The sequence below is a fragment of the Dryobates pubescens genome, chromosome 5 (genome assembly GCF_014839835.1).
Source record: "Dryobates pubescens isolate bDryPub1 chromosome 5, bDryPub1.pri, whole genome shotgun sequence".
NCBI lineage: Eukaryota > Metazoa > Chordata > Aves > Piciformes > Picidae > Dryobates > Dryobates pubescens.
The window spans coordinates 20,521,978-20,536,133 of NC_071616.1; the positions used below are offsets into that span (position 1 = coordinate 20,521,978).

At 39.5% G+C, this 14,156-nt stretch overlaps 1 protein-coding gene across 2 annotated transcripts in view; it reads left to right on the plus strand.

Moving 5' to 3' along the window:
* The window catches only part of BRF1 (BRF1 RNA polymerase III transcription initiation factor subunit), a 181,883-nt gene that overhangs the window by 3,496 nt on the left and 164,231 nt on the right, over window positions 1–14,156 (plus strand). For both annotated transcript variants that reach the window (XM_054161745.1, XM_054161746.1), the window contains exon 2: window positions 10,207–10,287. In XM_054161745.1, coding sequence (XP_054017720.1) covers window positions 10,207–10,287 — 81 coding nt within the window. The remainder of the gene's footprint in view (window positions 1–10,206; window positions 10,288–14,156) is intronic.

Genomic DNA, 14,156 nt, shown 5'->3' on the forward strand with positions numbered 1-14,156 from the left:
CCCCAAATCCTTCCAATATCCACAAGGGCTCCTATTTGTGTGCTAATGTATGCTGAATAGTTATAGATGTCTTAATAATTTCTTTTCATTCTCTTTATAAAAGAAGCAAGAGGGAATGGAAAGCACTGATACTGTTGCACATCCAGCAAAACCTTCTTTTTGCCAAGCTGTGTGTTAAGAATTCACAATGCTGAAGGAAGAAGAGAGTCCTGCACTTCTCTATGTTAGTACAAAGTGGCATGTCTAGATCATGCCAAGTGCTTGCTAGTAAGCCCAGCAACCACTCTGTAAAACACAGGAAATGCCTTCTTTGGTTCTGTCAGGGCTGGAAGAAGGTGTGAGATCACAGTGAAGTTTTCCCAAGCAGTATTTACATCCTGTTGTCAGTATGCCTAGTAGAGGAAGCCACAGCCTCAACACTAGTGCCTCTCACAGAGATGTTTGGTAAGCTGGTGTTTTCCAGTGCCAGTGTGTGAGCCTGTCTTTCCATTGTTTTGATGGTTTGAACAACTGAGTATTACTGTGATGAGACAGTGTGGGCTTATGCTTGAGTACGACTGAAAGATCTCACTTTGCTACCATCATGAGGCTTGAGGAAATGCAGGCTAGTAAGTCTGTTGGGGGGAAAAAAGGCAGAAGCAGCAAAGGATGAAATAGATGGATGTGCAGGTAAATATGGGGGAAGAATGTTTTTTGGCAAGATGAGGGCATGCCTTGTAGATCTCTTGGAGGTTTCTGAAGAAGTCAGTAAGTGGACAAAGCAGATTGTTGCATTTGCAAAAGGAGATTGGTAAGATCCTTCACTGGAAGCTGTTAGAGAATCAGAGCTGTCATGCATAAGGGAAAGTCTTCACATAGCAGAGTAACTACTCAAATTATAGGAAACAAACTGGAAGTAAATGTCTCCTAAAGGAGTTGCCGGTGAAGCTCCTCAGAATCTGGGCTGATCATCTGGAGAACAGGTGAATAATGAGGTGAGTTAATGAGATTTGCTGGCAGCAGTAAATTATTTGGGGTAGTAAAGACTGTAGAAGAATCTGTTACTCATAGTAGCTGGGTAGTAGTATATCAGATGGGATCAAGAGTTGCAGAAAGAATTAGGACCATTCCTTTCTGCCCTGTCTAGGATAGTGACATCTGGACTGACTCATGCAACCTGGGAGGTCTTAATGGATAGCTCTGTAAAAACTTATATCTCAGTGTTCATTCACAGTACAAAAACCAACCAACTAAAGAAAAAAGACTCATCACCAAACAAACAACACAAAACAAACCAAACCAAAACGATAAACCAAACCAAAATGACAACAGTGGGGAAGGGAATGTTAGAAGTTATCAGGGAAGGAGTGTATCAGCATATACTGCTACATAGCCGCAGCATTGTGTGCCGCTTAAATACTGTGTGCATTTTGGTGTGTTTCTCTCTCTTCTTCCTCCTCCTCAAGAAAATCTCTAATAGAACTAGAAAATATACAAAGAGGAAGATGAAGTGATCAAGAGGAGGGCTTCTTGAAGACCTTTTCTTTTAGAATGACTGAATAGACTCAGCCTCTTCAAACAGGGAAAGAGCTGATTGAATGGGGACAGGGCGGCCTGTAAATACAGTAGAATAACATTGTAAAGATGAGCAATTGTGCAGTATCATATAATGCAAAATCTAGGGAGCACTGAGAAATCTAGCAGCTAGTTTGTTTTAAAGGCAGTAAGAAAGACATTCAGAAGCATTGGGAGTGTTTTGTTTGTTAAATAGTGGCTCAAATTGTGGATGTTGAAACTTTATATGAGTTTAAAAAATGGGCAAGCAGAATAAGAATGTGTCAGGGCCATTAAAAAATGATACTATTCTTGCTCTTTAGACACTGAGAGATTCGCTGAGAGAAGCATCTCAACAAGTTTTCCTCCTATGTTTTGTGTTCACTTTTAGGTCTGTATGTTAATGGACTTTACCCTTCAGAATAGGATACTGAATGAGATAGTCTGTTGATCTTGCTTGGCACAGCTCTTCTTTTGAGACTTCAGAGATAGATCCTATTCTTAGAGCTCTACAGAGATGATTTTGAGGGTTCGGGTCATTTAGAAAAAACCCACAGACCCAAGCAACCAACAAGACAGCTGGTCCAGGAATCTCAGGGGATTTGGTTTTGCACAATGAAGTGTAGGTGTCCTTGGGTACTAATACTTGGTGCTATCATCTGCTGTTTTGGAAAGCGGTGAGCACAAAACTCCTCTGACTTTAACAGTCGTATAGCTATATTCTGTTTTGAAAATGCTTAGTGAGTTCTTATGACCTTCTTGAGAAGCTGATAGTAGAGATATTTACAGTTGTGAGAGTCTGTGATAAGGCGTCTAGAAATCTAGACTGCATGACAAATATTTATTTAGAGTAAGGTTTAGGAAGTTGCACATGCAGTACGTTGTAATAAGGGCCATGAAATCTTCCCTAATGGTAGTTGGGGCATATAAAAGGAGATAGTGTGCTTATAAAAAGATGCAAAGAAAGCTTGGCCATCCTAGTCCTGATGAGGTGTTCTAAGGAGATGGACATGACATGTTTGTCTCTGCATAATAACACTGATGCTTTTCATTGTCATGGTGTTGATGGAAATGCAGGATGTGATTGCAGGTTATGGTTCTTATTAATGCTGTTTTTCTTGGGGAGTGACGTATCATCTCTTCTTCTGAGGTACTCATCTTTTGCTGGGTCATGAACTGATAAATTCATTCACAAGCAAGGAGATACCCTCTTCATACTCTAGAAATAGGGATGGGGGCACTGTATATCTGTCTATTGACCTTGTGGTGTTAGGAAAGCCCTCACAAAGCACAAGATAGTGAAAGTTTTGATAGACCCTGTACTGGTTCAGTTAATTATAATTTCTATTTCTGTTGCAAGTGGTCACAACCAGGTAAGAGTCCATCTTGAAGCCTAGCCCTGGACATAGAATCATAGAATCAGTAAGGTTGGAAAAGACCTTGAAGGTCATCAGGTCCAACCTGTCACCCAAGACTTCATGACTACTAAACCGTGGCACCAAGTGCCACATCCAATCCCCTCTTGAACACCTCCAGGGATGGTGACTCCACCACCTCCCTGGGCAGCCCATTCCAATGGCTAACAACTCTCTCTCTGAAGAACTTTCTCCTCACCTCAAGCCTAAACTTTCCCTGGCACAGCTTGAGACTGTGTCCTCTTGTTCTGGTGCTAATTGCCTGGAAGAAGAGACCAGCCCCCTCCTGGCTACAACCTCCCTTCAAGTAGTTGTAGACAGAAGTAAGGTCTTCTTCTGAGCCTCCTTTTCTCCAGGCTAAACAATCCCAGCTCCCTCAGCCTCTCCTCATTGTGCTCAAGGCCTCTCACCAGCCTTGTTGCCCTTCTCTGGACATGTTCAAGAGTCTCAATGTCCTTCTTAAATTGAGGGGTGCAGAACTGGACACAGTACTCAAGGTGTGGCCTAACCAGTGCTGAGTACAGCGGCACATGTTACAGTCTTGAAGCCCGTGAAGGCTGCGTTGAAACTGAGATGTTGAGCTTGAGTGATTTGACCTTGGAAAAGTCTGCAGATGGTAGTGAGAAAGGGTTGTCTATAAACATCTGAATTCCACAGAACTCTGCTTGCACAGAAAATGTTTGAAGCATGTGCTTTTCCCAGTGGAGTCTAGTTTTCACAATATGCAGATTGCAATTGATAGCCAGTTCAGATTGTCTCAAACCAGCCAAAAGAGGGTGCTCTCCAGCTTCTTGTCAAATTTGGGAGCTTTTGAATTTTCTTTTCATTCTTTCACTGTGCCTGTGTGGGAATCCCCTGTCTTGTGGTAGTTGTTGGGAGAATCTTTCTCCCAACAAGTATTTATTTCCTGAGGCTGACAGGAGAAAAAGCTGAAGAGAAGAAGGGGAGAAAAGTGCAAAACCGAGTATTCTAGAGGTCTTACCAGGTTTTATTTAAAGAAGCTGAGAAAGTGAAAGTCTAGGGCTTTAATCTGACCACTAATCAAAGGAGAGAAAAACAATCCTACCTGGGAGAGCTGAAGTACAGGCAGCAAACTGGAGGACACAACTGAGAAAATAAAGGATACTGCAAGTCATAACAAGCTGGTGATCCTACAACATACTGTGTCTGGGGAAGCTCATCTTCTTTTGTTCCAGAAATCACCTTTAAATGCTTGGTAGTAAGTTGAGAAAAATAACATCTCATCAGCTTCTTGGGCACAAACCATAAGGCAATCTGCACACCTGCCCTTTAGAAATGTTTGGGATCTCTGTGTGTGGTGGGAAGAATGTTACTTGTGGAAAGCTATTTGCTTCCTTCTACTCACAGGAAGAAAGACAAATTGTGAATGCTCAGTTTGTCAGGTCTGCCTATGGAAGCTTACCAAAAGGTTTTGTATGTGTGTTTGTTACCCTTAAAAACTTAATGATAGTTTTGCATCTGGAGGTGTGGGCTATGTTGATCTTAAGTGTAGAACTTGTGTGGTGTTTGCACTTATTCATAGAATAGAATAAACCAGGTTGGAAGAGACCTTCAAGATCATTGTGTCCAACCTATCATCCAACACCACCTAATCAACTAAACCATGCAACCAAGCACCCTATCAAGTCTCCTCCTGAACACCTCCAGTGATGGTGATGCCACCACCTCCTCAGGCAGCCCATTCCAATGGGCAATCAAAGTATTTAGGTCTTTTGGGTTTTGTGGAAATGGAAAATTATGGGGACTAAATGCAAGGAGGAAAAGCTTACTAGCCATTTGTCTTCTATGCCTTTTTTTCCTCTGCAGCTTTGTAAGATGGACAATTACTGCCACAGCTGGTACTAGTGGGACAGTTCTAGAGGATGAACTACTTTTTCTAACACCCCCCCCCCCCCCGATAGTTCCATACAAGAAAGGATTCTTATGTTTTTTAGTGTTACAAAAGTGGAAGGAGTAGAGGTTTTGTTTTCACTTGGTAGTTGTTAATTAGTTTCCATGTAGGATATATTGATAGACCAAATCCTGACATAAAATATTTCTTCTAATGCATTTCTGGCCAGTCCTGAAGTGAATTCCACCAGGAATGCACACAGTAAACTTGAAGTGAAAATACTGGATCCTGAAAAATGAAAATAATGTTAATATCAGCACAGTTCCTCTTGTGGGACAGATTTTTAAAGGTGACACTAATTCACAGTTAATTTTAGGTTATGTAGAGTAGTTATGAACTTGCAACAGAGAAGAAAGTATGGATGTGCTGGATTTGCAGACCTCTTTGGGAAATCCTGAAGAACTATTACACTATTTTACCTGTTACTTTGTTCTAGGTTTTCTCATTACAAAAGTAATTCATAGTCGTGTTGTGTTGGGAGGGAGGGGAAACTTGCGTTTGCGTCATGGAAAAAATAATTATCCTTTATACATTTTAATAGGATGAACTGAATCAATTTTTGCTTCTCTTCTGAAATCCTCCAGGTGGCAATCTTGCATCAGACTTAAGAGTAGTGTTGGTTGGAGGTTGTGGGTTGTGTGTTTTTTTTGTCTGTGATTGAGTCTTCTCTCTGCTGTCCTTGTGATGGCAACAAACGTTTGCAGCGTGTAGTGTTGTCAGTTGTGAAAATGCTGAATCATGCACCGAACTTGGATGCATTCTGGTTTTGTAGACTTGGGGTGGTTGCAACAGTATATTTATCTCTTCAGTTGGTGGTTATGAAAATAGACCTGTAGAGAGCTAGCTGTGATAGAGTAGGTTAAGTGTTTGTCTATATAAATTTATTCAGCAGTGATATTTGAGCTGGCTGTAGTGTGTGCAAATCAGTTAACTTCCTTATAATGATGGCTGAGAGAGTTGGAGTTGTTCAGCCTGCAGAAGAGAAGGCTTTGGAGAGACTTTATAGGAGCCTTCCAGGATTTGAAGGGGGCCCACAGAATAGCTGAAGAGGGATTTCTTAGAAAGGTGTTTAGTGACAGGATGAGAAGTAATAGCTTCAAACTGGAAGATGATGGATTAAGATTAGACATTAGGAAGGCATTCTTCCTTGTGAGGATGAGGTGGCACTGGAACAGGCTGCCCAGTGAAATTGTGGAGGCTCTGATCCTGGAAGTGTTTAAAGTCAGGTTGATTGGTGCCTTGAGCAGCCTGGTACAGTGGAAGGTGTCCCTGCCCATGGTTGGAACGAGATAATCTTCAGGGTCCCTCCCAACCCATTCTATGATTCTGTAATTTCAGTTACAAACTTCAGTACTTTTGTGTGTTCAGAAAATGTCAGTCCTATAATTTTGGTATTGCAGGCATGAATTGTAATTGAGATGCTTATTTCCTTTCCTTTTGACTTTTATGGTTGAACTTAAGTAGGAAGCTCATTAACTTTTTTGTATTAGATTATCTAGTCTACCTTGATTATGAAGCTGTTGATGTGATGCAGTCTGAGTTTTTTATCACATCTAGATTTTATGCTGGATCTGTAAACAAGTAGGTTTTAAATTGAAGGTTTTTCTCCTACCTTGTCCTAAAGAAAGGGCTGGTGATTTGGGGGATTTTAATTTCACAGGGGAGGATTTTGATAGGACAATGGCAAATACACTTCAAGTTGCAAGCAGCTTTTCATTCTGTCTTCACTTGCTCATTTATGTAGAGGAAACAAAATCCGTAACACTGGGACTGGTTCTGTTTCTTCTCCAGGTGTTGAATCAGAAACTCAGCATGTCACTAGCTCTCAGAAAAATGCCCTTTAAGCTGCAGATGCCTGAGTGGCTGCTCTTTACCCCCTCTGTATGGAGGGATGTGATAAGTGCTGTTCCTGCTATCTGTAACTTTTTTCATTGCTGTTTAAAGTTACCAGACTTCAGGCTTTGTTTGCTCCTTTTACTGCTTGAGGAATATTTTTGTAGAGGAGGAGAGTGATGTGACTTCTTTCGTAATGAGTTAGTGGAGCAAACCAGAAACAGCTGAGAAGCCTGAGTCTACTCAAATCCTGCATATAGCAGCTGTGCCGCAGACTGTACTGCAAAGATCGGACTTGGTGATGACTGCTTTTGGCTACTTGAGAGGCAGTACTCGTAATTCAGCATGAGTAGTCTTGGGATTATGGGCTGAGTCTGGAACTCCATAAGCTTTGACCAACTACCATCAAGTTTCCAAGTATATGCAAACTTGATCAGGTATACCTGATCACCTGCATCTTCAATTTTCTTGATCTCTCAGGACACTGTAACACATTGAGAGGACCACACACAAAAAACAAAGAGTAGGTGTACTTGGGAGCTGCCTAACACATCTCTCCAAATCTGCTGTCCAAAATTTCATGTAAATGTCCAAAGCTAACTATGCAAGGAGGCTTCATTTATTCAAACCTGAGATTCTGAGGTAGATGACAATGTACCCTAGGAGGCACCACCTCAAGGAGGAGGGTATTTAAGTTGGTTTAGAGAAGTGCTAGTGTTGGTGTTGAAGATTTGGCAGACAGTACTTGAAGCCACCAGATACTTCTTGGAGATATTTTTTTTTTTAATAGTCTTGAAAGCTGAATGTAAAAATCCAAAAGCTTGTTTAAGTCACTTCTGAAGTTGTAGAGGAAAAATATGGAAAAGGTCAAGAAATGTAAAAATTTTAGTTAAGCTGGGATGTTAATTTGGTAGTGTGTAGCGACTGCTGTTTCTACCCTTTGTACTCTTTAAATGACTAGCTTTGTAGGGCTTTTTGTCTTTAAATTAATTTGATTTCACAGTTTTCTTTTTTAAAGATTTTAATCTCTTTATTACCCACTTAACTGTTATGTTAATGAGTTTGGTTTGCATTCTGCTTGGAAAGATGAAGGCTGATGGTGAGACTTCATAGTCAATGGCAACATTAGTTTTCAGTTCTGAGAGTGCAAGTGCTCAACAGACTAGTTTTCTGGCATTTTTCAAAGCCGAATGCTAATTAGAGATGCACAGTCTTTCCAGTTAACTGGCTGAAAAATGGGCATATCAATCCTGATAGTAGAATTTGTCTTTTCAGATAGCTCTGCTAGTATCTGCTGCAGGCTCTATAGCTTGGAAGGAAACTGCTTTTATGTACCATGTTATGTCTCAATGTCTAATGAAAAAAAGAGTCTGAAAGAACAAAACCACCGAAAGCTTGGTTTAATTTTATTTTGTTGTATTCTGTCTGAATTTCAGCTTCTGATTAGTTTTAAGTGTTATCACCGCTAAAATTGCTTTTGTACAAGTTTTTTAGTAGAAACAGTGAAACTTGTGAAAGATTAATGTAGCTGTTTTGACAACGATAGCCCAACGCAGTTCAGTATTTTGGTGTGTTCAAAGACAAAGGGGACTGAAAAGTGGAGTCTTGTGCACAGGAGGGACCAATGGTGCCTTTGACACAAGTGCTCTGAGTCTTCTACCTCCAGGCTGCCCTGCTCCGTGTGCTTGCTCTTGCCCTGCAATTTATGGCCTCCTCAACTGATGCCAGAGTGTGTTCTCTGCAAATCAGACAAGTCAGGAAGCCTGTGGTAAAGCAAACCTTAAAGTAACAGAACAAGGGCCTAAAGCAGAATTTCTGAAGTTAGATTTTCTACTGAAAAAAAAGGAGCATAAAACTGTTCGCACTGGTAAGTTTTTTGCCAGGTGAAGCATTCTTGTTAGATGTACACCAAAAGTTGTGTGTGCTAGGATACTTGGGTAACCTCTTACTGTTTTGCCTGATCAATTTGTTCTGGAGCATTTATGGAAACAATGAGACTGTACCTTGTAAGAGTGGCAGGGAGGTTTTACTATGATAGTATAGAGCAAATCCAGAGCTGGAAGGGTTACTTCTATATCTAGTGAGAAGGTCACTATTTGATGTTTTTTGTTTCTAATTAGGATTTTGAACTGAAGTACTCAAGCTGTAGGTCATTTTATGGTGAGAGATTGTGATTATTGCTTGTTGAAAGGATCTATTAATGAAGTGAAGGTGAAGGCAGTTTCTGATGTCGATAGCACTGGAAACCTAATTTAAAGATTGTATGGAAAATTAAGCTTTGAAGGCTTATAGAAAATAATTCTGGAGGAATACTAGGGTGGGTTGTTTGTTTTTTTCCCCTTCAACATAAATGTACATTAAATGCAGCTGAGAGGTAAGAGTGAGCAGTTTAGGTCACACATCACTTGTATCTTCTATGGAAATAACTTATTCAGGTGTGCAGGAGTAATGCCCCAACTCCTTTCAAATGACACTTCACTCCTCTGAATATTTCTATCCTAAAGGCATTCTAGTTTGTTCTAGAAAACTATTCTAAGATGCCAACACAGGGCTACAAGAACTTGAGGAAAAACTGTAGACAACAAGATGACTTGAAGTAGGTAGAAATCCAATTACTAGCAAATTACTTGTTTTGAGTCCTTTGCAATTTAGATTTTTGGTCTCATTTGCTTTTAAGCTGATAGATTAGAATCATCCTGCTTGAGGTAGCCTGATTGTTTTTTAAAAAAACTTCCTGCTTTAGTGGGAGACTATTTCTGTCTGTGATAATTTAAGTCCCTGTTCTGCAAGATTGGTTTGCATGAGTATTTACATTGACTCCCAGTGGACTCTGCATTCAGGCTTCTCAGCATTGAAACGGATGCATGAACCAGCTTCTAGTTTATGCTGATTTACAACTCAGACTTAGTTTGGTCTCCAGCCTTTCAGGGTGTAGATGTAGCAGTTACAGAGTTGCAGTTTTTGTAGTGTGTCACTGTTTGCCTAATGTTAAACTGTAGTTATTCTAAAGTTGGTATTACATCTGTAGTAGCCAACACAATCATCATTGGATTGTAAATGTATTTTGTGTTCTGTAGTGCCAGTAGTTAGCTATTCAGATTCTATATTGAGTATTCTCAAGGGGAAAAAAAAAAAGGCAACTAGGTAATTGTTTCATCATTTACTTTGAGAAATACCATTTTGCAATATTGATTTTTCACATTAAGCTTGGAATAGGGTTGCCACATTTATTTATTTTTTATTATTATTTTCTTTGGAGCTGAGATTGGGAAGACTCAGAGCCTTTTAATTCTTATGGTTTCCTAAGGAAGAAATAAATTGCACAGGATTTGTACTCAATGTCTTAAGCCCTTCAAGCACTTCTGTTGCCCTTCTTAATATAATTTGGCATGTTGTAAATGATACGGATACTGAACACAGCGTCACATTAAGTTTTCTTCTAATACTTTAATTCCAATATTGGGTTTGACATGTCTGGTTTATTCATTGTGGTGTTGTTTTTGTCCCCGGTAGGTGCAGGCAAAACACCGACGTTAGGAGGTGGATTCCATGCCAATCTGGGAAAGGAGTCGCGAGCACAAACTCTGCAGAATGGTACTTGCAAGCTTTAGTCTTTGTGATATATTCCTACACATGCAAAAAGTCATGATTGATTACAATTTTTAGGTTTGAATGTGACCTCAAAATTTTGGCAGGCTGCTCATTATTCAGAAGACAAGTCTGCCTAGTGTGGATTTTACATTGTGCTTTCATTTGGTTGTAATACCTGATTTATGAGGTCAGGTGGCTGGCTAACAAAGGGTAATGGCACCTGACATTCTATTGTAGTTTAAAAGGGCCTTTTCAAGGTTGACATGCCCATTGCACCCTTTTATTATCTGTCAACCAATTTTCACTTACTGTTTTATCAGTTTTGAGGATTCTTGAAATGTTTTATGCATGCTTACTTGTTCAAATGCTTTTGTTTTTATGCAGTGTAAGTGTGAGATAATGCATATGTTTATGCATGCTTCATACTAATCATGTGCTTAATATGTGCCTGTTGAACAGAGAGGGCAAAACTGGAAAAATTATTTTCATGTCCAGAAGATATTTAAATAACTGTTCTCATTACATGCTATACACTTTAACTGAGAGCTACATAAACTGTACTCCTTAAAGACGAAATAAATCAGCTTTTATTCCAGAAACAGAATAATCTTACAGTTTCAGTTGCTGTTATTCATATCAATGGACAGGAGATGTAATTTTCTGACTAATTAATACTCTTGTCTTGTGACTCTTGGAGATGACAGCTGATGGACTGTCATATCAAAGACTGAGAAGCTGACATGTAGTTAATCAAGGGACATAGATGGGTTTTACTGATATGGTGCTTATTTTGGGAGGGATGTTTTAGATCAAGATACATTCGAAATTAAAGTATTATACTTGCAATTCAGACATAGAAAATCTTACCTGATATTATGATGCCTGCATAAATATACAAAAGATAAGACTGATTTGAAATTCTGTCTCCACAAATATAGAAAGATGGTGGTGCTGTGTCATTGAAATGTAGCTATGTTGCTTTACTTAGCCTTATTCAGCTGATTTATATAGGGATTGTTTTACTCAGTTGTCTGTAGTGAGTGTTACTAAGCCCTGCTTATTTGGCATATTAAAGCTTAGACTTTTAGGTGAGCTAGTTTTAATGTCAGGTCCAAAGTTACTATCTTAAGAGTTTTAACAATGCCTTTTTGAAATGTAACCTGAATAATCACTGGAATGAAATCACTAGAATACCTTTTACAGTTAGTGAAGTTTGTCTTTGGATGTAATCTTGCACAGCTGTTTTAAAAACAAATTGGCTTGTTGTGCATACAGCTGCCCAGTTCCTTGTCTTTAATTGTAGAATAGTAAAATGCTGAGGGGAGAAAATTACTGTCCTATTGCTTCTTGGAGTGTTTGAATCCTTCAAAAGCCCTTTTGGTTATGCTGAAAGGCAATCACAATTAAAGACAGTGTAGGTGTTTTTCTGGGATCTAGACACAACTTCTTCCTTGAATGAGTGTTTGCTGGGGGGTATGTCTATGATACTTCCCCACCACTTTTGTGCATGGGACCCCCCTAATCATACACAATGATTCTCACTTGGCTGAAGTCTATCAGCCTCATATACAAGAAATTATAGATACTTTAAATTATCTTCCAAACTGTTTTGAAAGAGAAAAATAGTTGGTCTTTTTACCTCTACCTGTCTGAGGCTCTTTACATGTTTTCTACTCTTTTTTGTAGATATCCTTTATATATTTAAAAAAAAAAAAAGTATTTGGTCTCTGATTTCTGTAGCCAACCTGCATTTGTCATGCTGCCAATCTGTCTCTGGGAAAGTTCTTTTCAATGAGTTAAGTGATGTTCTTGCTCAGTCTCAGGAATGACAACAGCAGCTGATATTTCAGGTACAGCAATTGGTATTTGAAAGCCTTTTCTTTCTGCTGCTGTATAATGATCTAGTTGTCTGCTGTATTTAATCACACTTTTAGCTTTATGTAGTTCTTAATTGTAAATTCAGCTATGGCAGTCAACAAAATCTGGCCCAGTCACTGTGCCCATGATCATGGCTTTCCTGGGGGTGAAATTATGTTAATATCCATTGTGTTTAGATTTGAAAGTGTAGCAAGGTAAATGAACTTACTTTATATATTTTTAAAGGAAAACTGTTGGGTTGCTAACTGATTGTGACTGAAGTGCACTGGTAGTTGACTGTATTAAAAATGAGCAGTGATCTTTGGAACACTACACTGTCTGATCAGAAAAAAATGGTGAGCTATTTTTTTATTTACTTGCTGGTACTACTATGTTTGCATTTCCAAATTTAACCAAGTTGCAAATGAACTGCTGAAATTAGTAGGGTTACTGGTGCAGCACAGCTTGTGAGCAGCTTCAGAAGGCCTATTCCTGCAACTCACTGATGTCTCTGACGTCAAGGCTGCGTGGTACCTACCTTCAGTAGCATAAGCAGATGATTTTCTCCTGTGTGATGCTCTGTACAGGCTATTGCCAAAGGGAAGAACCAGACATTAGGAAGTGTTGGAGCCCAGATCATTCTGAAGGTCGTCTCCAGTCTATTTGAGAGCAGCTGAGACTGTGTGTGTGTGTGGTCTGAGAGCCCTGGCAGGTCTCCTAGTGTGCTTGCCAGCAACCTGCAGGCTTGACATGATGAGAGGAAAAGTCCACCAAGGGAGCAAGGACTTGAGGGTTTTAAAAAAAACAACCTCCCACTGCTTTCCCTTCCCCACCTCCTCCCCCATGTAGTCTGGGCCAAATTCTTCCTTGCTGTAACGTCTCATTTCAAGGGAGGTGAAAGGGAGGTGACTTGGGCTTACTGTCTCTTAGTTAATCACTAGCAAAGCAGCTGGGCTTGGCAGTTATTTGAGGCTTTTAATGAAAGGATGTTTAGAATTAGATGACAAACAGTTTTTAATTAGAATAGCTAAAGTAATCATTTACATGTGTTTATTATTTATTTATTCCCCCTATTCTAAAGTGAAGAAATGCAGAAGCAAAATCTCCCAACTGCTCAACAGTTATGGACTCTTCTGCAAAACAATTTTGTACTTTGGTTTAGCACCAAACTCGGTAGAGTTAGATGATGGTTGGACTTGATGATCTTAAAGGTCTTTTCCAACTGAAATGATTCTATGGTTCTGTGATTTATAAAAACAAAGCCATGGGACAAATCCTGAAGGTTTTAGTTTCAGGTTTGTGTAAGAGTATCTAACACACAGAACTAGTCTCCCTTTGCTCTGTTCCCTTGCTATTCATAGTGCAGTGGTGCATGCCAGTTCATAGTCTCTGCCTTTCTTTGCTGTACTAGCTGATGTTTGTGGGTGTTTGTTTGGGAGTTGGCTGCTTATGAAAACTGGAGTTCTGTTTACACTTGCTAAAATATTTATTCAGGAAAGACCTAATGCTGTTGTATTTGTTCATAATCAGTTTGATTTTCAGCATGCAGTACTCTGCTAGTAGAGCCTGCTAAGCTCCACAAGTGCAGCAAGCTCACATCCATAAAATGCTTCATATCTGTTCATACAGAGCTCATTTTTGTTACAAAACCATGCGCATCTGTGAGATGATGTGAAGAGGTCTTTCAACTTTGTTTTGAAGAGTTTTGCAACATAGCCAAACAGTGCTCTTCTTGTGAAGAAGTGGAATTGGGAATAAAATACTATCTGAGAAGGGGCCCTTTGACAAGACTTCTTCCTCTGTTTTCTGAGTGACTTGAAATGCTACAGTATGCCCAACTTTAATGTTACTTAGAGGGCTGAAATGCAGAGTCTTGTCTCTTTAAATCTCATTTTATAGCTCTGTGCTGCATTATGTAATTCTCTAAATACCTGGTTTATTCTTGTTTCCTTGAAGGCAATCTGCTCTCACTGTGTCCATGTCAGAGTTGTAGTTACAAGTTCTTGACTTGAAGC